The sequence below is a fragment of the Phalacrocorax aristotelis genome, chromosome 3 (genome assembly GCF_949628215.1).
Source record: "Phalacrocorax aristotelis chromosome 3, bGulAri2.1, whole genome shotgun sequence".
Taxonomy (NCBI): Eukaryota; Metazoa; Chordata; class Aves; order Suliformes; family Phalacrocoracidae; genus Phalacrocorax; species Phalacrocorax aristotelis.
The window spans coordinates 1,009,862-1,035,447 of record NC_134278.1 but is presented as its reverse complement, the minus strand read 5'-3'; the positions used below and the strand labels follow the sequence as shown (position 1 = coordinate 1,035,447).

The 25,586-nt window shown below is 46.2% G+C and overlaps 1 protein-coding gene across 1 annotated transcript in view; it reads right to left on the bottom strand.

The window, feature by feature from the left end:
* RAB10 (RAB10, member RAS oncogene family) overlaps positions 1-25,586 on the bottom strand; it is a 46,872-nt gene that overhangs the window by 3,981 nt on the left and 17,305 nt on the right. The window contains exons 2-3 of the mRNA XM_075086381.1: positions 15,218-15,278; positions 3,567-3,705 (exon numbers count right to left, since the gene is read on the bottom strand). Coding sequence (XP_074942482.1) covers positions 3,567-3,705; positions 15,218-15,278 — 200 coding nt within the window. The remainder of the gene's footprint in view (positions 1-3,566; positions 3,706-15,217; positions 15,279-25,586) is intronic.

Genomic DNA, 25,586 nt, shown 5'->3' with positions numbered 1-25,586 from the left:
GGCACGCAGGCTATACACCAAGCAAACGTGAAACAGGCCATCACAAAGGGAAAACTGAAGTGAGCGCCGCGCTAATCGTAGAATCGTTAAGGTTGGAAAAGATCATCAAGTCCAACCAAAAAGGAAGACCTGGGGAACTACAGGCCAGTCAGTCTCAGCTCTGTGCCCAGCAAGATCATGGAGCAGGTCCTCCTGGAAACTATGTTAAGGCACATGGAAAATAAGGAGGTGACTGGTGACAGCCAACGTGGCTTCACTAAGGGCAAATCGTGCCTGACAAATCTGGTGGCCTTCTACAACAGGGTTACAGCATTGGTGGGTAAGGGAAGAGCAACTGACATCATCCACCTGGACTCGTGCAAAGCATTTGACACTGTCCCGCACAACATCCTGGTCTCTAAATTAGACATGGATTTGGCGCATGGACCACTCGGTGGATAAGGAATTGGCTGGATGGTTGCACTCAAAGAGTTGCGGTCAACAGCTCGACGTCCAAGTGGAGACCAATGACAAGGGCTGTTCCTGAGGGGTCGGTATTGGGACCGGCGCTGTTTAACATCTTTGCTGGCCACATGGACAGTGGGATCGAGTGCGCCCTCAGCAAGTTTGCCAACGACACCAAGCTGCATGGTGTGGTCGACACGCTGGAGGGAAGGGCTGCCAGCCAGGGGGACCCTGACAGGCTTGAGAGCCTGTGCAAACGTCATGAAGTTCAACAAGGCCAAGTGCAAGGTCCTGCACCTGAGGCGGGGCAATCCCCAGCACAAACACAGGCTGGGTGGAGAATGGATTGAGGGCAGCTGTGAGAAGGACTTGGGGGTGTTGGTTGATGAGAAGCCAACATGATCTGGCGATGTGCATTGGCAGCCCAGAAAACCAACCATGCCCTGGGCTGCATCCCCAGCAGCGTGGGCAGCAGAGTGGGGGAGGGGGTTCTCCCCTTCTACTCTTCTCTCATGAGAACCCCCCTAGAGTGTTGCATCAGCTCTGGGGCCCCCAATATCAGAAGGACATGGACCTGTTGGAGCGAGCCCAGAGGACAGCCATGAAGATGATCAGAGGGCTGGAGCATCTCTCCTGTGAAGACAGGCTGAGAGAGTTGCGGTTGTTCGGCTTCGATAAGAGAAGAGGCTCCAGGGAGACCTTACAGCAGCCCTCCAGTAGCTGAAGGGGGCCTACTGGCTGGAGAGGACTTTTTACAAGGGCATGTAGTGATAGGACAAGGGGTGATGGCTTTCAAACTGAAAGAGGGTAGACTTAGATCAGATATAAGGAGGAAATTCTTCACTCTGAGGGTGGTGAGGCACTGAAACAGGTTGCCCAGAGAAGCTGCAGACACCCCATCTCTAGAAGTGTTCAAGGCCAGGTTGGATGGGGCTTTGAGCAACCTGGTCTAGTGGAGAGTGTGCCTGCCCATGGCCGGGGGGTTGGACCAGATGATCTTTAAGATCCCTCCCAACCCAAACCATTCCACGATTCTACAAAGTACTTTGAAACCCCCCATGAGAAAGTCTAATCTGAATTTACTTGCACGCTAACAGTCTTAATACTACTTTGCGGGAGAATTACTACTAGAACTACAGAGGCAAGAGACCCACGTACCCAGTACTCCTGCTTACATTAATAACATTCCTCAGGAGAATCACACCCAGGTTTTTTCCTTTCAGGTCACAAGGAGGAAGAGCAATCAGACGGCAAAGATAGATTAAGATACCGCATAGAGTAAGACTCTGAAAATGTTGACTTTTCGTGCACACACAGAGAACTGCTTACGCAGCAACAGACTTCTTTCAAATACAGCCAGCTCCAACGTACAAAACTGTGCACTTGAGCAACTCAGCTAATTCCTACCAGCCCAAAGCAGAAGCGCATGGCATAGTACACCTCTGCAGAATGTGTGACCTTTAAATAATTAAGTATTTTGCAAGGATGGAGGTGTAACATCTCCAGGTTTCCTGGCTATTTCTAAATCAAGGCTGCAGTATCCTGTAGAAGAGCCTCACACAGAATAGCAATTCAGAACAGCAGCTTGCTTATTGAAAATTCCCCTCATTGAGAGAATATCCTTGGCAATATTAAGTCCTTGTAAAACCAAAGCATTTGGCTAGTTCGTTCACGTTTCTCATTTGCAATAATCCGGCACACGAGTGGATACCCCAGCCACACGTTTTGGCAAGAAGCCTCAACACTGCACCTGGAGCCTCAGAGGATGACCGCACCCATCATTTCTGCAAATGCACTCCGTTAGTGAGCTTCTTCCCCAATATGAAAAGCTTCCTATGGTGTCAAACATCCCTTATAAAACTGCCGTAACCACGCAGCCTTCACAATGCACCTGAAATCGGCTGCAAAGGTTTGTGTGACACGGATTTGAAAACATGAGGTCAGCAAAAACACTCGCTTCTCAGACACAATGGTATGAATGTCATCCATTACTCAGCTTCCTGGATACTACTAAATTTCTTTAAATAACACAACTGCTGAAGCTAAAGGCCTTAGTTTCAATTTTATATTCAGCTCGCCGCTGAGTCTCTCCCTGCACTGCCTCACTCCCCCCTGCTGCCCCCCTTCTGTACCTTCCCATAAACAGTCCCGTTTCCCATTTCTCACGCTAGGAAATTGAAGTCCCAATATCACATTTGTGCTCCGTAGGAACCTTTCACCAGCCTCAATGCTTCAACTAGCAACGCCTGACAGCACCCGTCTGCTGACGCTCAGTTCTACAGGGCCATCTTCATGCTTTCTAGGAAAATAATGAAGCTGGAAAATCCAAACATTTATTCCATTTAGGAAGAGCACAACAACAGCAAGAACTAATGGTTGTGCTGCTCTCTAACATCTCAGGACTCCCAGAGAATGAGCTCTTGGGGATCCAGGCACTTAATGTTTCCACATCAGTCTCTTCTGCTTCACTTGACCTTCCTTGAAATTTTACCAGCCTCCTCGTTTGGTGCTCCTTTAACTACGACAGAAAAATCAGCTATGTGGGTTTGAGTAGCTTGCTAACATTCAACAACAGCAGTCTGCCACACTAACAGCCATGGTAAACTTGCAAATATTTCATGATGTCAATGTTGAGGGAGTGGAGGCGACCACGGTTAATTATCTTTGCGGATTTACAGGGTCATCCTTATAAAATAGGTCAATACTACAAGTGACATATTCTATAGCTACTCTACCGCTTATGGCTTCGTGCTGCTCCTCTGCACACCACCTTGTGGTGGCAGCTTCTCCCGAGAACTGCAACTCCCAGCTACCACGAGATGCATTCCTTACCTCCAAGTATTCACCAGCACAGAAACAAAGTTTGCTCGTGTATGAATTTGGTGTTTTAGGACACCACTTGCCCCTGTGTAATGTTGTGATCCTTCATGCCATTGCTGGAGGGAGAGTTGAGGGACGGAACATAGGCCAGCCTAAGAACAGCACCCAAACCCCGGTGTTAATTCACACACTACACCTGCTGCCAGGGTGGAAGCAGAAGCTGAGTTCTGTGGGACTCATCACGTGGCTCTGCGGGTCGCAAAAACCAGCTCTAATTCCGGGACCTTACAGACGTTACTCACCTCATCTATGTTTCTGAGCCACTTGCTGATGTTTTCGAAGCTCTTGGCATTGGTGATGTCATATACTAGCATGATCCCCATGGCACCTCTGTAATAGGAGGTGGTGATGGTGTGAAATCGCTCCTGCCCTGCTGTGTCCCTGCGGAAAACAGACAAGAGTACACATCAGAGGCGAGCTCTGAAGAAACCAGCACAGCGTATCTATTCGGCAGGTGCGCGTGGCTCGGTACGTGCTCATCGCACCGCTCCCGAGGGATGCGTGATGTTTTCAGAGCGCGGTAGGACACGCTCCAGCGTGCAGCAGCTTCAAGGAAGGCGAAGGCCCATTCCCTCCCAGACACAGCTGAACACTCAAGAAGGACTAGCTTCAGTAAGCCAGGCTCATGAAGCTACAGAAACTTTGGGCTTGAAGTTTCTCTTCTGGATTTTACTTTAAAGGGGACTTTTTTTTTAAAACACACATTGCAGAGTCAACTATGGCAGAGACAAAAGACACTGGACTGCTTCGCTGGGCGTACACGACTAAGGCGGCAGAAGGTGAAGCTATCTGTTGAACAGCAAAGTGGTAAGTTGCAGCAGGTCTTCTGGTATCTTACCACAACAAATAAACCCAGTATCGAGTCATGGTAGAAACGTGTTAATTTTAACCTTTGTAATTTAATTGACAACTTGAAACTTGCACCCAAGGGAATGTAAAAATAAGCCGCTTTAAAAACTCCATCTACAATTTTTAAGTTACAGACCGTGACCGCTGACCAGCCCATTAGACACTGCACAAACCACCTGACTCAGTACTCAAGTTTCAGTAGGAAGTTCCCAAAATGTTGTAGGTTGCTTAGCAGTGCCGCTGTCAAAGGCAGCGGAGCCGGGAACTGCAACCAGCGATGACCTGACCCAGTCAACACCACCACGATGCCCAAGAAGATCCCTCTCCATTACAGCAGCTGCTGAGCCACAAAGACAATCACTCAGTATTTTCTAGAACTCAGAATTAAAACAGAGAAGAATTCCATTTTCAGATCAGTTTTATAAGCTTAAATGTGACCATACAAATTTATATTCCTGAAATTTTAGGTCAAAGCATATGAAAAGTAAATCTAGAAGATGCAAATTGTCTATTTCTACAAGCAATATGCTGAAAATTGGTCATGCAAGATTAAGGACAGTGTGTATTTTCCCATCTAACTTTGAGATCTTTGATGGTACGCACGAGATTTGGTTAAACAAACTCACATGCCTTTACGTAGAGAATTAAGAGTTAACTGTGCATTTCAGTGTCTTTCAAAGGACATAAACCTAACAGATTATGTGTTCACATTCAGTTTTCAGTGGCACTATTAACACAAGGTAGAATCAAAGGTGTCTCCAATTCAAATTGGTCTAAACTGAGATTAAACATTCCCTATTGACCTTCAGAAAGACACAGCGCTCCCCCCTGCCGACCCACGGACCCACATTTCCTTGCTCACAAACCAGGAACCTCAGAAAAGATCATGGCCTGGAGCTGAACTACCTCAACCCATCTCCCTCTCAGCCATTCCTGAGGCCACAGCAAACGCCTTGGCAGAACACGGACACCACCAGGCACTGAGTCCTGGGAAAACTCGGCTCCCCCCACCACCCCGTCACCTACAGTTGAACCAACACTGACTGTAGTCACCAAATTAATTTGTTTACGCGCACGTCAGATTTCTGGCCAAGTACCAGCTGGCAAATGCGGAATAAATTGAAAGCCCTGAAATCTGAAGATGCCGTGGAGGGAAATTTCCTGAGACGCAGGGGAAATGCTCCACAAGGTTTCTTCTCAAAGGGTCTTATTGGCTCTCTTTGGACCTCAGATCAGTTTTAGCACACAGCAGAGCCACCCAAGAGGCCGACTGCTCCCAGTCCTTTATCTCCTCCTAGGAGACGACAGAACCCAGGAAGAGGGCAAAGAGCGGAGGAGGAGGAACAGGGGCAGGTCCTAAATGGGAGCACCGCTTTGTTCAGAGATGCTCTAACAGGCCACGCCGCGTAGAGGTCTGGCTCGCCGGCAGCAGCCTCGAGAGGCAATCTAGTCCATTCCCTGGCTCTACCAACTGCTGACGGATACCCACATTATTCCTGAAGCATGTTCTGCTGAAGACCTCTGGTGATTGCTGGCTTGAATCCCCCTCACTCTTTTCCTTTCTGTCCCATTTGAAAGTTTCTCCTGATGGCACACTGGAGTTTTCCTAAGCAGAAATTAAGGCTGTCAATCCCTGTCTTACCTTTCATAGGTAACTATTGGAGTTCATTTCCCTTCTTTCTACAACTACTTGTTGCACAAACACAGCTTGGACCTTCTCTGAATTTTCTCAAGTCACCTCAAGTTGTTTAGGCCTTATTCATCAGCCCAAGGTCTAAGATACGCAGCCTCGCTTACTCTCTGGACTCCCTCCAGTCTGCCCATGCCTCAGCAAAGCCAGGACACTGCTCCAGCTGAACTCCTACCAGCCTCATGCAGGAATGTTTTCCAGCAGACCTGGGCACGCCAGTTTACGCATCCCACTCCCTTTCCTCTGGACGAAGCAGATTTTTCTGACATCCGAGTAACTGATTACGCGTATTGACCTCGATAACTCTGTATTGGTCTCTACCGAATTTCACAGGACTTTTTCCAGTGACATTTCTCCAATTGGTCCAAAGCAATCCGAGTTACAATCCCGTCCTGCTTAAGCTTAAATATAAGAACGATACTCTCTATTCCTTTATCCCCACCATTAAAGAAAACATTGCCTATCGTGAAATTCAGGACAGGCTCCTGCAAAATATCTCAACAGAACTCTCACACGTCATTTATTTTCTCTTGTCATGAGTTTTGCATCCACTTGATAGCACCTGCACCCAAGCCATTTCCCCCTAACTTGCTTATATGAAGCAGGACAGTGTCAGAAAAGCCTCAACAAAACCATCAAGACATACGGCATCTGCGATTTCTCCCCTCCTGACAAGGCCCGCAGCCATCATGGTAAGAATTCAGCTTGATTTTACACAACTTGGCACCGGCAACACGGAGTTGTTACTCACTGCTTGTCACGTCTTATGTGCCTACAACTAACTTGCTTAGTTAACTCCTCCAGTGTTTTTTCTGGCAGCTGAAGCTAAGCTAATGGATGGAAAGAAAGGTGGGGAGGGAAAAAGCAAAGAACCTGGAGTGGGTTGGTTTTTTTTGGTTTGTTTTTTTTTTTTTTTAAGTACATACTATATTTGCCCTTTCCCCTTCTTAATGGATTCTCCATTCATTATTCAGAGATAACTCTTAATGGATGTGAGATTAGAGAACTGACTGAAGCAAACAGAGGAAATGAGTTATGGTTTTCAAACTGCCTACGACTGATGAATCCACCCTGAGCAAATGGCACAAGACAAGCACAGACCACATGTCTTGTTTACTGCCCTGGCTTTCCATTCTTTTGTTCAAACCTCTGGCATGTAAGACTAAGCTCCAAAGCTCTGGGCGTGCAATAAATCCTTGACGTAGGCAAAAACATTTGTGGAAACTAGCTAGCTCTCCAAGCTAAAATAAATGTAGACAAGAACTATTAAGATAGCCACGGAAAATGAGGCCCTACTGCACAGGAGGAAACCGAGGGAACTTGGTTTGTTGGGCTGCAAAATGAAGACAAAGAAGGTCGTCCTGTGGGATTAGGTAAAGGAGAAGCACAAGAAAAGTGAAAAATCTATTTAAATTATTCTCGTGCCAACATTAAAGTATGCATAAGCTATATCATGTTAGAGGTTTAACCAACAGAGAAAGGAGTTTCTGGGACAGCTTTCCGGCTGACCTAGCAGAGACTGAAGACATCTTAAAATGTACTGTGATTTGTTTATGAAAGATTTACAGGGATGCAACAAGAAGAAATTGCATCTAATGATCTGTGAAGATCCTTCCAGTCCACATATAGTCCAAAATAAAGGTCTTTCACATATTAAACCAAACAATTCCTAGCAAAATAATCCTAAGAATTTTATTACTGTCCCACTGTTTCTTTTTATAATATTGTTAAAGCTACGCAGCAGAATACGGTACTGCTGACATCAGGCACATGCGGGAAGCTTCAGCAACTGGGTCGAAGACTTTCCTTCACAAAGGCACATCTGTAAGATGACCGGCAAATTTCAGCTTTTCTGAAAAAAGATTCATCCAGGAAAAAAAAAGTCTATAACGAGTGAAGTATCTAATTGTTTTATAGTAAGTCGGACTGACATGCCAAAAGAGCCTCTTCCACCTCGTGCTACGCACATGGTGAAGCCTCCAAAGGACTCAGCAGCAAGAGTTAACTTTTAGATATTCCTAGGGTAATTGCAAAAATTAGTGAGACTGATCATTAACCAGACTGATCAGCGGTGCTGTCCGCAGCCTTGGCTGTCCACCGCCATCCTTACTAAATGCAAGAACTTGCACGTAACGGGGCATTCCCACACGTGTAACTATTTTGGATAGCTACGCTGCTGCACATCTCTCTCGCCTGGACAGGTGTTGCAGGTCAGGCCATTATTTTTGCAACAAGCTCATTGCTGAATAAAACAAAATTCTGAGGACGCTTTTCTGGCCACATCAAAGCGCTCCCAGCAAAGATGCGCCGATAGAAAAATGGTACTTTGTGGTCTTCTGTGCAGTTAAGAGCTGCACGCTGAAATAAATAAGGCTGTTTCTAAAATTTGGAATCAGTCAACAAGGCTGCAGGAACACAGGCTGGCACACAAATTTCATGTAGAGACAGGAGGGTCAGAGTAGCTAAGTAGGAAAAAAAAAAGTCTAAATGTCTTTGTCCTCTGAATTAAGGGTTTTTCAGTTTACTACAGAAGCAATTTTTTGTCATCGTACTGCTTCCATGCTAATGCCCTGTCAAGTGTGGTTATTTCATACACGACTGAAGAGAAGCGGATCATTTGCCTTACCCAGCTCTGGAAGCTCTGCAGGGTCTAATGTTTTAGATCTCAACTTTCTAGCCTTAACGATGCAACCCCTACTATTCGGCGATTCTGAGAAGCCACCGCCTTGCAACAAGCCTGCGCAGACGCTGCTGGGGCAGCAGTTCCGCAAACAAGCCCGTCCCAGGCACAAGAATCCAGCACTTCACTAACATGTAGCTACTGTCATCCACCTGAGTCTATCAGCGTTCCTTGCTCTGGCTTGACAATACGCACTGCCCGCTGCCAGGAAAGCAATCTGCAGGAAAACTGGTAAATGGAAAATTCACAAGTCAGGAAAGAACAACTGTCAGTCCCCACGAACCCCGGCAAAACTAACTCTTTGTACAGCTCTAACCATATAGTCTGGTTACTCCTTAAGATCAGTTTAAGACTAGTTTAAGACCAGACACGTATACACCTCGTGGCTGTTTAGGGCAACTCGGGATTACTTACCGCTCTGACCCGGAAAAGCAAATACTGACCTCCTGAAAAGGTGAATCGCTCACTCGCTGTTCACATAACCCTGCTCTGTTTATAGTCCCTAGAAACCTACTCCCAAATACTGCAGTTGTTTCTTGAACGTCTTTCTGCCCTACCCCGTCCCTCCAGCATTCCAGTCAGCCTAAGGATGTTTGGGGTGGTTTTTTTTTGTTTTGTATTCACTCTCCCAATATCAACATCCTGTAAATCCACCTACAGGATCTCCTCTCACGGTTCCTAGCTGTCTCCCCAGACTGCAGAGTCTGTGAACAGAGAGACCAGAGAGTGGCTGGGTGTTCTGCAACCAATTTTCATAGAATATTCTTGAATAAATGGGAAGAGGGCTCCTGGGGTAAGTTCTTCTGCAACAGCATAACAGGATACATCGTGATCCTCTTATTTCACAGAATCCCACGTTGGAAGGGACCTCAGGGACCATCTAGTCCAACCTTTCTAGGAAGAGCACAGTCTAGACAAGATGGCCTAGCTCCCTGTCCAGCCATCAAGTTCTAGCCTGAAACACCTGGCCCACCTGGGGTTTTTTTCCCCTCCACGTTCCCCTTTCTCTATTTCTTTTCTGTTATGCTGAACTAGAGCTTCTCCCAGAGTCTCCCACTCCTGCTGGTGGATTTCCAGCAGCTTTGATTTCCACAGTCCTTGAGCCTCAACACTTCTTCCTTCTCTTCCATGTCTGTTACCACTATGTATTTTTCATATGACAGGAATATTTTGTTTCAGCCTTCGCTTCACCAGGATGAAAAACCTAGACCTGACTTCTGTGCGTTCTCATAAGCACGTAAGAGCCGTACCTGGTCAGGCCAGAGGTTTCCCAGCTTCCACTTCTTTGTAGTTCAAGGACTTCTGGAGCCAGAGATCACATCTGCGTATTTAACAGTTCAAAATAGACTGTTCCTTTGTGAATTCCCTTGTGAACCCACGTACGTCCGCTGCTATCGCAACATCTTACGATGAAGAGTTTCACAGCTTAACTTCATTGCCTTGTGTTTCACACGTGCCACCTCCTAGCCTTATGCTACAACTAATGTCCTGCTACTGGAAAAGGCAATGCGGCATGTCAATCCCTACCTACCTTTTCCAGCATACCCGTGACTTTAAAAATGCGCTTTGGTCTCTTCTCCGACATCCTGAAGGATCCTAATCTCTCCAGTTGTTCCTCCTAAAATAGCTGTTACATCCCTCTGATCACCCTACTTGCCCCTTTGTTTCTAGGGCAGGCTAAGCAAAATTGTGTATTACGCTCCACTGCGACACTTACTTCCCTGCCCACGGGAAATGGTGGCACCCACGGTAGCAGAAAAATCACACTTAATTTTTCAGTTGCTACATTATGCTAATAAGTTTAGTGAATTACAGGATGCCTAAGCCTTTTGGTTTCCATTTCAAAGCAATTCCGAGTTCCTGCAGTGTATGATATTACACTCTTCATAGCTGAATTTTTAGCTCTACCACTCTATTCCACTTCATCGCTTTTGCAATGATAACACCATCTTTTCCTGGAGCAATAACTTCTCATCTTGGTTCTTTTATTCTCCCTCCCTTCTCTGTGCTGTCAGCATTACTGTATTAATATTTTTCAAGACATTTATCAGTATCAACCCTCCCAGGTCCCACCCTTCACGAATATTTCTACTCCCAGATCTTTAACTCCCTTCCCCCAGATCCTGTGCCCACCACCGGTGGCTTTCCACATGGCATTGTGTCGTGTACTGTCGCATCAATGAATGTTCTAACCAGCCAAGTAGCACAATAACCTAACCAAGAAGACACTCGATTCTTCTACGTGCTTCCACCCAGAATCTGACATAGCAGCACTCCCCCTGATGGATCTGCCCTCAACAAGCTCACTCCTTCAGAAGGCCAGTCCCAGGAGCTGTGTCCCACACCGGCCTTGCCCAGCCTAGCCGAGGCTCTCCAGAAGCACCCTGCACACAGACATAGTCCCGCTTGCAACCCGGCCCAACCCCACCGCTCTCCGCTTCCTCTTGGCCCAGCCTCCCCTCTCCCCATTCCAACATCGTTTTGCAACAGGCGCATTTACATTCGAAGCAATCCCAAAACGCTTTAATCCTAGCTTGATCCTTACTCAACAGCGACCCCAGTTTTTAATAGCTATGAAGTATCAAGTTGCTTATCACCTCTGGCAAGGTTTAACTCAGCTTGACCTTTGTATTCTTGCTTTACTCTTTATATATATATAATTTAGAGGTCGGGGCATGACTGAGATGCTGCCACGTCTGCTCATTTTCCATACCCAGGAAGAGGCAGGTAGCTATCCTGTTCTGCAGGAAGGGAGCAGAGCTGTATTAGAAAGGACCAATTTTATCTGTTTTCTGTAAAGCTAACTGCCCACTGAGACTGCCTGCCCACCCCAAGGAGCACAAAAGCCAGTGCTAGCCGCAGCAAAGCGCAGCCACACAGCTTTGCAGGCAGCCAGAGAGCAACTCCTACACCGGGACTGCAGCACAAGAAAGATTTAATATGTGGGTGATGGAGGATTACATGGACCAGCAAGAGGCAGTGGTCAATATGGTAATTTTAAACTGAGGAACAGTTTATTCCTATTGCTTTCTCTGTGTGAAAATAAATAACAATTTTCACCTATGTAAATAACAAATGCTACATAATCAAACACACAATCACTCCCGCTGGTGTAGAAACCTTATTCTGTGACACATTTGTTCAGCCACCGCATTCGCCAACGATGGCTCGCTGAACACAGCTCCTTCTTAAATGCTGAGCAACTCTACAAGGAGCTTCCGTCATGCTTGGGAAAGGGCTAACACATACTTTAAGGTACAAAATTCTGTCACCATCTCTCATTTCGTAAACAGCTGAACGTCACTGTTCTGGAAAATAAAAAAAAGAGGTTTCAATCTGAATAAGCCCCAATATTAATAATAATGGTTGCAACAATGACAAGGCAGAACTGCCTTTGCTTCTAACAATAAAAGGGACTGACAGGAAGCAAGAAAATGGCATTATGAAAGGCTGGACAAAGATACGGTGGCACTTTGGAGAGCTGCGGCCGGACTTACACCGATGGGCTGGGCCGGCGTCTCTGCAAGCGGCCAGCAGCAGCTCAGAGGCACGTGCACGGCACAGGGCCGACAGGCAACCTCACAAACGGGATGATAGTTTTCAGATGGGGGGAACCCGTAAATGAAACGGCGGTCATTCCTCCTCTAAATGCTGAGCACGGATGTGCTCCATGAATGCAGTACTAACTGAAAGCATGCCAGCGCCGAGGGGTTCGTCTCCTGTCCTTAAAATTCTTAAATCCCCTGTCGTAAAATTCTGTTTTCACTTCAAAACCCATCTTTCCTTACCTTCTGATCAGCTCAGTCGGGTGTGGAGCTGTGTCCCGGTGGGAGTGCTACCTACGACTCAGGAGACATTGTGTTGATGCAGCTACGTTAGCTCCTGTGCGTTTACTTTGGTTGTGAAAGCACAGCCCACACTCCGGACGCAGGAAAAGCTACAAGAACAGTGCCAGGTTTACAAGGGAAACATTCCACTAAATGCATCCCTTCCTTACTGAACTGCTGCAGCGGCAGTAAAGAGTAACTCTGGAAATATGTTACACAACTCCTAGAAGTACAGGGTGAGTTTAAATGCAGGAAGCGGTGGTTAAATATAGATGCATTGCACAAAACATTTTCACCAAAAGACACTGCTGTTCTAGCCACCAAACCACTGCTGGGCAAAACTTGTACAGGAAAAGCTGCAACTACAAAGCCTAGATTTTTTCTTCCCTCATCAAACGCGCATGCTGTAGGACCTTCATTTTCCGCTTTCCAAGTTTCATTTCAAACGTGACACTTCAAACTGGGAGGAGCAAGAAGCAAATTCAGGCAACGACCTCCCAACTTCGCAACGTTTAAAAGTTGCAATTTCGTAAAACTCTGCTCACCCAAACGCCTCTTCATTTCCCTAAGCCACTAAAACCCACAGCGCATACAGCTGCGTTCGTTACGGCTTGCTTCTTTGTCTATATGCACGTTAAACGTCCTCAGTGCTCCGTATTTTCAGTTTCTACATTTCATGATGACTTTGCCCTAAGTTTAATCTAACAATTCCTTTAAGGCACTCCAATCATCGAATCACAGAAGGGTTTGGGTGGGAGGGACCTTTAAAGACCACCCAGCCCAACCCCCTGCCATGAGCAGGGACACCTTCAACCAGAGCAGGTTGCTCAGAGCCCCGTCCAGCCTGGCCTTGGGTGTTCCCAGGGATGGGGCATCGACCACCTCTCGGGGCAGCCTGGGCCAGGCTTTCACTGCCCTCAGCGTGAACAATTCCTTCCTTCTCTCTAGTCTGAATCTCCCCTCCTTTAGTTTAAACCCATCACCCCTTGTCCTGTCGCTGCAGGCCCTGCTAAAACGTCTGTCCCGCCTTTCTCATCAGCCCCTTCAAGCCCTGAGAGGCCGCAATAAGGTCTCCCCGCAGCCTCCCCTTCCCCGGCTGCACAACCCCAGCTCTCCCAGCCCGGCCTCGCAGCAGGGGGGCTCCAGCCCTCGGAGCATTTCTGTGCCCCCTCTGGCCCCGCTCCAGCAGCCCCGTGTCTGTCCCGTGCTGAGGAGCCCCGAGCTGGAGGCGGCGCTGCAGGGGGGTCTCACAGAGCGGGGCAGAGGGGCAGGACCCCCTCCCTCGCCCTGCTGCCCGCGCTGCTGGGGATGCAGCCCAGGGCATGGCTGGGGGTCTGGGCTGCGAGTGCACGTTGCCGGCTCATGTCCAGCTTTTCACCCCCCAGCACCCCCAAGTCCTTCCGGGCAGGGCTGCTCCCCATCTCTCCATCCCCCAGTCTGGATTGATCCCAGTAGAACATTTTGTTTTACCCTTCTATCCCACTGTCATTCACAGCCCCTACTCTATTGGGGTAAAAAATAAGACACAAAACAACTGTGAAAAGTTACGGTTTGATCTGGGTTGAAAATCTGAACGTTAACAGTTTGGTGAACTCCTGCCCAGTGAGTCAACCACTGAAGCTGCACTGCACCTGAATGCCTCTTCAGCTAATGCTCCCAGTCCCTTCCCTTCCCCCGCTCTGCTTTCGGTTCCCAGCTGAGCTATACTCATCCTTGCTCAGGCAGCTCCAACTAAAACATTGCCCTTACGAATAAGGTTACCCTTTGCGGCTCCCCGCTGAAGCATTCCAGCGCGCTGGTTCCTTCGTCGTCCGAGTGCTTCTTTATCGACCGGCTATGCAGTTTACGCAACAAAATTAACTCCACAGCTCTTTCCCTTGCAGGGCACAAACCAAAGTAAATAAATTGACCAACTTCTGCTTGCAGGACTGGGAAACAACTGAGGCACAAGGTGGATGCTCAGAAGGATGGCAACGAGGAGGATTCAAGAATACATTCCTTAGGAGGGAGAATCATTCAGACAGTTTCCCTCAGACAGAGGAAGACCGGTGCTTTCTTCTAACCAGAACCCATCCATCTGCATGTACAAATGTTAATATTATCAAGCCATATAAGATTTTTATCCGTGGGGGATGAAATCGGCAAATGCAAGTTCTAAACAAATTTAAATTCTGAACTCTCAGTAAAGCTGGAGAAGGCACCACCACTACGCACCCGTGGTGGTAGAGGGAGCCTAAACAAACACGCAGGCTAGGAAAAGCCGCTACGTCTCCTGACCCGACTTGTTCCAGGGCTACTAAAACAGGAGAAAAATCTCCAGTTAGACACACGCAGCAAGCTAAGAGGAAAAAGTTTGGTTTGCCTCACGTTAGACTTTCCAACAGAAAAGCAGCCATGTTTTCAGCCAGCTGAGAAACTCTCCCGTTTACCATGGAAAAATGTAAAGTGCGGACGTGGATTCCACTTTCTTGCTGAGACAAAGCAAGGCTACCAGTCAATTTATAGTCACAGATTCGAGGCAACTCCTAATTTTAAAATTGCTGTTTTAAAACACTTCCCACTAAATCACAGACTGCGAGGATCCTGTCCTCCCAAACAGGAGATCTGCCAACAGCCTGTCCAAGGGAGCAGCCACTGACTGGTTATAAACACAACACGCAGATCTCTTCCCCCATTTCCTAAAAAAACATTTAGGGGAATACACATGGAGCTTTGCCACTACTGAAAACACAAAATTAGGTACCTGAATGGAATCTCAGAGAGAGGGAACTCTTCTCCCGAAAACCTGCTTCTGAAAGAAGCCTTCCAGAAGGATGCCACCCCGAGCTTCTTGGGCCCATTACTCACCATATCTGTAGCTTGATCTTCTTTCCTTGTAATTCAACAGTTTTAATCTTGAAGTCTATCCCTAAAATAAGCAAACACATAAATAAGTAATTAGTATTTATTTACAGAAAAAAAAGCAATTCCACATCCACTCAGAATTGCTGCAGACAGAACAGCAGCTTTTTTTTTTTTTCTTTCCTTCTTTTACTGAACCATCACACAAACCCAGGACCATCTGAGTAAGCCAGAACGCGAGAGGAGCGCGGCTACCGAAGCAAGCAGGGCCTCGAAGGGTCTACGATCCACCAGTGGACGCCTTCAGGTAACATGGTTAAGACGATCTGGTTTGCAGAAGCTTTTAAGTTTCTTGCTTAATTTTAAGACCGAAAAATAGCAGGTTTTTGCAATTTTTCTGGGGAACTTCCAAATAGAAGAAATTTGGGAGTTTGGGTACAAATTTAAACACCCTAAACAAAATAGCAAGCGCTCTTCTTTTTAAAAAAGATCCTTTCCCCAAAAATTATTAAACCACAATATTTTGCACATGCTGGAAAGCTACGTGAAATATCACGGTGAATTTTTTTTTTTTTTTACTCTTACGCTTAATCCTTGCAATACCACTGTTTCAGAAACCTCTCAAGGAATAAAAAGGCCTCTTTTCCCCAAGACTCTCCTTTCCTTTCATCTTGTTCAAGTAATCCACCTGTAAGAATAACTACAGAAACATTAATGCTCATTACCTGTTTAACGTAACTCAAAGCAGTCAGTGTGAGAGCCTACACCAGAGCGTGACGAGACTCCAGATGATTAAAAGCAGTCACCTCCCTTTTCACACTGCTGCAACAAGCAGCAGAAGCCCTAAATTGCCTCTTGAGCTAAACACAGGCACCCACGGTTTATAGGCGGCCAACCTCAAGCTTCAATAACGTAAGCAGAAGGGTTTAAGCAACACGAAGTTTTCCGCCAGCAATAAAAGGCAAGTTCTCAGCATAAGCTGGCACCCAACCGCCACGTCCCTGCGTTCACGTCCGTCCCCGCTCCAGCCTCTGGCGTGGTACGAGCAAAGTCACGATTTCATGGGAGTGCGTAACCGCCGCTCTCAAAACTCAATAGACAGAGCATGAGCGAGGTTTTTGTTTTTAATTAATTTACCAACTAATACAAAATAACTCACGTGTTAATTTGTGGCAAAGCTGAAATGGTATTGCAAGGGAGTTAGTTAACCATGGGATTTGCAAGGACTGACTGAAGAGGAGATGAAGGAGAGCTGTCCTGAGAAGACTTGGGAAAGAAGAAACTATCAAACCGAAGACAGATCCTTAGCCAAGACCAATACCAACACCAGTATTTAATATCTTCATTATTAATTCTGGTTTTCTGCTCTGGGTGTGCCTGCTCAAGCAGGGGGTTGGGCAAGATGATCTCCAGAGGCCCCTTCCAACCCCCGCCATTCTGGGATTCTGTAATAAGTTGTCCTATCTGAAGTCTACTGCTCACAAAAGTGAGAGGCACCGTACAAAGGATGATTAAAACATGCAACTGATAATCTTGAAGACAGAATAAAACCAAGGATGGATGTCAGCAGTACAGACTGCAACATTACATGCCTGTTGCCCAAGAATTTCTCCTGTGAACCAGCAGCCGTTTTCACACGACAAAGGCGGCAGACCGAAGGCTGAGAGATAACCGTTTACTTTCACAGAGTAACTACAACCCAAGGGAGAGGCAACCCTAGAATAGGCAAAGACGATCTTGCAGGCACCTGGCGAGAAATTTCCGCAAAAATTCCATACGAGCACCCTTGTGCAAGACCATGGTGAAACCTCATTTGTGCAACGCATACAGACGAATCGCTCTTCCTCAGAAGAGATGGGCTCAGACCAAAACAGATGCCGGGTGAGACAAGCCAGGATGAGGACCCTGCCAGCAGCTCCTCCGCAGCAGAAGAGGCTTGAGCACCACGTCTTGTTTCAACCTTCTCTTCCCAAACTTGCCTACGAGAATTACTAGCAGCAGGGCAGGAACACTACAAGCCACCTTCTCAAATTGCTCTGACCCTGATTAGATGCCAGAGTTCTGGCTTTCAATTAAAATCAGAGAAACACTGCTGATAATTTTTCATGCTTTCTACAAATCTGTTTATATTTAGACTTTTTAAAAGGCAGCAGCTGCAATCACAAACTTTCCCCCTAAATCTACAAGGTCATTTTATACCAAGCAAGATTAAATAGAATTTATGAAACACACCCTTATGTAAGACGTCTGCATGGGAAGCCTGCTGTAAACACCGCCATGTCCGACTCCTTTTAGCTCTATATCTCGCACACACCATTTTAACGTAGAAATATTAAATTAATAAAATCTTTTTACATAAAAATCAGGCTACCAGAGCCTCTCTGGGAAAGGCTACACAATTTTAGGTGGCAGGGACAAGAATCCCCCTCCCCACAGGCCTGTGTCGTACAGTGGACGGCACTTGCTAGATGGACACCTACTGCACATGCGGCCAGAAAGGAAAACGGAGAACAACCCTTAAATGAATAACAACTGCAGCCCCCCACAGAGCCTCTTACGGTTACAAGTATTTCATAAACATGCAGAGTGTAAAGGGGCAAAATTCCCCATTTCCAAGGATTTAATGCAGTACAGCGACTAAAGGCCAGGGTTGTCCACTCATTCTAGGACGTCAGCTTGGGACCTTCAGACCTCAATTTCAGGTCAACGCTCCATTTTTTTCCCCAGTTAGCCAAAGCAGTACTTCTTCACTCACGTTAAGTTAAATTTATGAATCAATATAGCCAGTAACACATGCATGTGGTTTGAAAAATAAACCCACTGAATGATTAACAGCCAACACACAAAACTCTCCCAAACACCCAAAACTACCCCTACATTTTGTAGCATTTAACCAAGTAGTTTGCTGTGACGTAGTGCTCCACAGCAACGCTATCAAACGAACGCAGCATTTACCAAAAGATCATAAATAAAAGTATTTTATACAGCGACACTTACTTCTAGGTTCTGCCCAGATAAAGCAGGATGTTTGACAGCCGTGTTTTATGCAAGATAAAGCAAGCTATTAACCCAGCCAAGGAAATTAACTCTTCTCTGCATGGAGAGGGATTTAGCTAACTCTAGTATTTGGGGATAAAATAAGTCTCTAATCCCATGTTATACTCAGCTTCCATTCCAATTACAATATAATACTAGTTCAGCCTTCGTAACAGAAAGATTGTTATAAATAGCAATGACCATTTGCCTCTAAATACTGTCAAAGCACTGTTACAGACTGGACAAACTAGACTCCTGCATGGCTAAAATGCCCACTCCATTCTAGGCCTTTCCAAAGAAGCCGCCAGCGACATCATGCCGGAAGAAACACAAAGGCTTTGGAGAGAAGAGATTACAGGTATGGGGGGCTCCCAGTAACGTTAAGTTCAGGACAGAGTTTAAGAGGGTAACGGGCATAACAATTGAATGGCACGCCATGAGGACGTAGGGCTATCGGAGGAGGATGATGACAGAACCAATGAATTAAAGGCAAGCATAAAATTACTCCCTCATTAAGTGTCGATAAGATATTCACGAACTTCATAGGACTAACTGGAATTCGTGGAAAAACCGAAGTATACTGCCAGCCTATTAAACACTTAATATAACCCCATGCTTTCAAATAAAAATCTGGAAATGTTTGTTACGCTTCAGTACGGCTCACACAGTTCAGCAACGAAGTCTTACAGGCAGATCGTCCCTGGTTTCTGGCTCACTTGTGGGGTTCCTCCCAGTTTCAAGTCTTGTGCCAGTTGCTTAGAGCAATACACGGGCCCAAAAACTGAAATCACGGCTTTAAAAAAGGCAGAACTTGTTTTATTTATGGACTCTTTAGGTTACTGGTCCCTGAGTATCAAGGCTTAAGAGGTACCATTAGTTCACCTCACGGCACGTGCAAACAAGATCTGCCCTTACACAACCATTGGGAGTCACTTCTGCCTAGTCACTGTGAAGATGCAGATCAAGAGGAGTTTCAGAAGCTGGAAGGTCAGACTTGAGCATCAGGCCACCGAAGTCAAGCTCTTCTGTCCCTACATCAGAGGTTATTGTCAATGGCTCCCGACAAAGCATTCTGGCTGTGTCTGTGTAAATATCTCAATGTCTCAGTGAACACAGAACTATTTGCTCAACGGTTTTGAGTTTCCCTTGCTCTCAGACAAAAGACATTAATGAAGAACCAGGACTTGCGTCAGCCCAACAGTGTGTTTTAAATGCATAATCGCTGCAGCCAAACAGTTCTGTATCACTTTACACCTTCTCAAGCCCCTGCCAAGGTTTTATAAAGATCACTCTGCTGTTGCTAAATCACAAACCAACTGTTCTTGAAAAGTGAAAGACAGAATGCCACAAGAGGGAGGGAGAAAAAGCTATTTTCCAGTCCATTTCAGAGCTACAAATGATGAGCTAGCCCTTTTCAGACAGCACGAATTTTGTTTGCATTCTTTCCAAACAAAGACGCTATTCAGCTCCATGAGGACACTGGGCGGTAGGAAGCGGAATGTAGGGCAAGAGAGGGGCAACGCCGCAGCGCCGGGAGCCTGGCGGTCAACCTGCACGTCAGATCACCACCCGTAAGCAGCGTATAAATCGGCGCATTTCGTATTTCATTTGTTTGTAACTGCTTTGCAAATGTACTTTAACAGCGCTATGTCTTTTCAATTCAGGAAAGAAAAGCAAATGGGCATAAATTCATACTCAAGTCTCGTCTCTTCAAGCTGCCCACCTGTGTGCTACAGGCTTTGGCAACAGCCAGTATTCTCAACGGCGCACTTAAACCGCAGCTGTCAACGCTCCCACTCACGCAGCAGAACTCGACCCACGCTCACGCTTCCAGACGAGCAGCGGGATGGCCCCTTTCGCCCGCATCCCTCCCGCGGTCAGCAGTCCTGGAGGCGGCAGGGCTTCGCAGCCTGGGCTACAGCGCTTGCCCCAAGGGTTGGAAGGTGAGCCCGAACACCCCCCACGCCAAGCCGCTTCAAACAACTAAGGCAAGGCGGAGCTCTTGCGAGCACTTCAATAAGGAGGTAAGTCTTATCTTTACCACCTACCTTTACAGACTTTGGAAATTCCAGCGTAAGTAAAGAGAGAGACTGACCAGGCAGAAAGAAATCTGCTGTCTTTCTTTGAGTTAACAACTTCCAAATTCACCAAGTCAGAAGGAACGTGGCCTCACGGCATACGGCACTTCAACACAAAGAGCTAACACTCTAACATACCTAGTTAGCGCAAGAACACCATCACAGGAGCACAGAGAAAATCCACATCCTTCAGGTACGTTTTCAGCTTACAGTGGGGCCCAATAAACAGCCCTAAATGTTTTTACTTAAAAATACTATTATATGTATATATTTTATGTATCACAGAATTATATTTATTGTATTTTTATATATTATATTAAAAACTTCTTTTAAAAACTTTTTTATTTAAAAACCAAAAATGCAATAAAAGAAGACTTATCAACAGCTGGAGGATACAGCAATAACTAAGCCTGGAAGCTTTTAAAACCACAGAATTAACTTTGGGCCAGAGACCTGTGCCGAGCTTTGCCTAGTCTTTTTATACAGCTACCTGATTATGAGATCCCTCAATTCTCGGGACAGATCTGTAATACTGCAAGACTTTCTTCAGCTTAATGTCTTAATGCAGATGATGACTGCTGAAACAAACTCTTAACCCAGATACATCTAGAGCATAACACTAATAAAAAGGCAATTCCTCTAACCCCTCCCCGTAACAACATCTCCGAGGTTTGCAAGTCCAGAATTACAAGCTCTCCGAAGTCGACATACATCCCGCATACAAGCTTGAACACTTCAGAGAGTTGTTTTACTAAGAATACAGCCATTAATATCTGTTATCAGCGAAGTAGTTAAGATCAAATATTTTGTGAGACAGCTTCAGTTTTAAATACACTTTCTCCTTCCAAAGTAAGCCCAGCCCAAGCGTATCAGGCAAGAGACGAGAGTTCTGGTTTTAATTAAGCTCTCAGTTATCTCAGTTACTACTTAGGTCTTTCATAATATTTATTCTGCAAGGTATCATACCTACACAGTATGAACATACAACATCCCCAACCACACTCAACATTTTAAGTACAAATACTCTTTTTCAGAGGCTTTATACAAATTAGATTTCTAAAGCGTCTCTGCCTCCTTCACACCTTCAGCACCGAACAAAGTCTCAGCACTGGGTTTTGCAGGTGTCGCACCGAACACTGGCACGTGGGGCTCTGCTGAAACAACCCTTTGCGCTTGGTGTGAAAGGCGTTCGAAGCACAAGATTCAGCCAGAAGAGTTTATTTCAGAGGAGCCCCATGCCAGCTGATCATTTTGTGCCTAGGCTCGCTGGCACTGCTTGATTCCAGCTCTACAGAGACCTCTGCCAGCACACATGGATTACGCAAACATAGACAAACCTGTTTTAAGAGACTTAAACTCCACATCATATATAAAAGCAAATAAAAAAAAAAACCAAGAAAACCGAACTTGCTCCTTAGCAAAACCTAAACTGAACTTCAATACTGCTGTGACTTCTTAAAAGCAGTTCATTTACAGTTGACAAATTTACAGATTAGGTTATGCGGTGTTAATCCCAATTCCCATTCCTCAGAAGGAAATCCAAGGACCGCTCTTCCCAGGCGGTCTCTCCCCTCGCCTGCAGCCGGGCTTCTCCCCGTGCTGGACCGGCTGCAGTTCTGCCTTAGCAAGGGCTGCCAGGGCGGCAGCTGCGGGGCCCACAGGAGCAGCCTCTACAGCTCCCTGGCATGTCTCCTTTCGCTTGTCCACGGGAGATACGAAAGGAATAGGCAACCGTCACAACGTGCCACTTGTAAGACTCACAACTTTTTCATAGATTCAGACTGCTCTTGAAGAGAAACTCAAGCTATTCACGGTCTCATCCTTTGGCAAGAGCTTGAGTGAAAGCGTTAAGTTTTGTCAGAGAGAGCAAAGTTCGGCTGACGTGGTAAGGAACAGGAGGAAGCCTTAGGCCAGCTGGGACACGCCTCTACAGTCATGGCAATTCTTTCTGAAGTACAGATTTGCTACCTTTGGCAGGAAAGCATGGCATTCAGCTACAGAGGAGAGATAACTCTAGTAACTGGTCTCTAAAAGGGCCAGAACCCACGTTTTCCTCCCCTGTTGCTTGTAGCTTAGGCCTCACATATACTTCTCTAACAGGTGGATCTCTGTGGCATCTTCTTTCTCCCGACAAAATTGTAATAAAACAATAAAAGGAGTCACTAGACAAATTCTCAAACTCTTCCTCACTAAGACAACTCTGAATGAGATTATCAGAGACAACCAGGAAGCCTGAAAACCTGGACTACTTGGCTTCTCTTAAGCAGTATTGGGAAACTGCAGATCCAGGTAAGGAAGTGATACTTTAGGTCATAACTTCTTTCTCTAACAAGATGTTTATTCATCAGGAGAGAGGGATTACATTGCACTTGCAACTCTTCCTTGTCTTCAGCCCTGATCACATGTAGCATGGTCAGCTACTTGGGAAGTAACAGAGTGGGAGGAGGGAAAGACAGCATGACCAGCAACAAAACATGAGTGATTGAATCAGAACGAGAAGCCCATCGATGCTTGAGAGTCTGGCAAGATGCAAACACAGTGCCCTTAGTCTACGCTTAGCGGGCAATACTAATTTTGCTTGTGCTTTCGTAGGAGGATGTACAAACAGTTGTCATGGCAGCTCCACACCTCTTGGTTTTACACTACTGAACCTGCCCTCCTCTCCAGCTTTCAAATACATTTAATCTCATGAGTAAACAAGATAGTAACTAAGTAAATAAGACAGCTAGTCTTCCTCTTTCAGGAGAAAACTCTCTTCACGTGCATTTTGTTTATACACGGACGTATCTCCAGCCCCCATGTTTACACACTTGCATGTATACCAGTACCTGTCTGTGTATTTTCAACACTTATGTGCGGCAACAAATTCTTTGAAGAAATAGAAAAATCAGTATTGCTAGTCCTCGTGGCCCCCTTAGTGTCCCAACCCCACCAACCTCTCGTAGCTCTCCCAGAGAGCTACAGTCGGTCATGGATCACCCACCACAGCACCAACCTACCGCAGGACGCACGATTGGGTCAGACAGCCCCCGCGGGCTATGGAGGCCTCGGGTCTGGACCACCTTTAGGCGGCTCCTTTCGGAGCCAGGCACCTCAGGTTTCACCCTGGTGCTTGCCCGTGCTGCGTCCTCCACCTGCAGGTGGGGAGCTGGGGAACAGTGGGGTGAAAGGAAGGAGTTGCAGGGCCAGAAGCAAAGCTCTGCACAGCCAGGCGTACATGTCCTGGTCAGCAGAGCGACAACTGCAACCCCAGCACCAGCTCCTCCCCTTACAAAAACCGGGGCAAGTTACTTATGTGTCTCAAGTCTGTTTTATTATCTTCATTTCAATAAACGCAGTTAAGACAACAGCTCAAGATCGCTGCTTGGAGCAAGCTACGCTCTCCAGCAAGACTTTCCCTTCTGTCTCATTTTTCCTGACCTCACACTAAAACCTGCCAGCACACCAACTCCTGCAGGCCACTCCAAAAGCTGAAGGGACGTTACTGCTACAAGCAAGCACTGCTGGAAGAGAAAGCAAAAATCAGGCACCCAGATAAAAGTAAATTAGTAGTAAATGTATTGATTAATAGAACTTTCTTCAAAAACTAACAGGATGTTTCTGAACCTGCCTGTTCTGGTTAGTGAACAACACAGCCAGGCATGGATGGAGAACAGAGGAGGCAAACGGGTAAATTGCTGCAAAACAAAGTACGTTAAAAATAGCGTGGGGCACCCACTGCACCCCGACAACAGCCAACACTTAGCGGCTACCTGAGACCGTGTTGCGGATTCCCAGCCATTTTAACTAAAGGCTACCACCGCACTGGTCCGACCTGAAATGAACACCTACCAAAAAAAGACTGCAGTTGTTCATGATGCAAACTTACACGACAGTGTTTCTTTGCAGTCTCCAAAGTTACAGTGACTCAGGACTCGATATATCCGCAGGCGAAGGAGCACCTTTGTAACTTGTTCAGACAGCAACCTGGTACCAGGACCGGCGAGTCAGAGCAGAGGGGCCCCAGAAAATGGATCGAGGCAGCGCAGGACTCCCAGAGCCACCACCTGGAGAAAGCTATGGGGAGAACCAGCAGCAGCCCCCCAGGACCAGCACAGAGGGTATCAGGAATCACAGAGCAGGTGACACTGAAACGGTCTCTTGGCTGTCTTTGCTGTCCTCTTCTAAGCCTTTAATTCCAGCTTTTTTGATGTACAGTGACCAGAAGCATAACAAAGTACTCAAGATATGAGCAGACTATGGTTTTATGTGGTAGTAAAACATAAAATCCAATGAATTCACATGCTTCAGTGTTTAAACTTCTCTGCACTAAGACTTTCCTAGTGCAGAGGGCGCAAACTAGAGCAGCAACATGAACTCACTCTTCCGGCTCTGCAAGGTTTCAAGTCGTGACAATTCAGCCTTTACAGAGCACCAGAAGTTGCATCTAAATAAAGTAACACGTACCTTAAATGAAACTTCAGGAAACGCACACTTAGTTAATTCTAGTAGTCTAAAAAAGTTTTGCAACAATTGGGCAAGAGAAGACATCCACAAAGGGAAGTGTCCTGTTTGAGAGCCTGGGTTTGATGGAGCTGGGCACAGGAGGACAATGGTAACAGAAACAAGTGATTTAATTACTTTAATTCCACCAGCCGCAAACGATGACGTGATCAGCGTTACATTTTTTCCGCTCCTCTTTCGCACACATCCAGCCGCCGGTGTCATCCCTCCCACCCTCAGGCTGGATCTGTCAGAGGCCTCTCCTTTCCCAAAGGATCTTCCCCAAGAGCTCTATTAGTCACCCATTCACCAAACAACCCATCACATACTTGGTTTTAGTACCCTTATAAACTACCACTTGGATAAACGCTCACCCCTTTATGGCAAGGTGGCAGCCTCAATCCATACCACCTCAATAGCAACAGCTACACAGAGCGGGTTTTCTTTGTAACATTCATAGTAACAAGCAGAGAAGCTACCGGGGGAACAGCTGTATCTTCGACTGTGAGGGACCCACAGTACCTGAAGTAGCCTGAAAAGCAGTATTTTTGTAAAGCAGGTACCAAGAAAAGTAATTACGACCACACCCCTCTCTCCGTAAAGACAAGCTGAAGATTCTTAACCAGTGATAGTTGCTCATGTGATGGGGTGTAGCTCAATAAACCACTCGTTTAATTCTAGCATCTGTTTTTAGGAACGCAGCAGACTCTCAAAATCCAAACAATCCACCTACCTTTAGCTTTTAACACAAAATTTGCTAAACTAGAGATTCTTTAAAA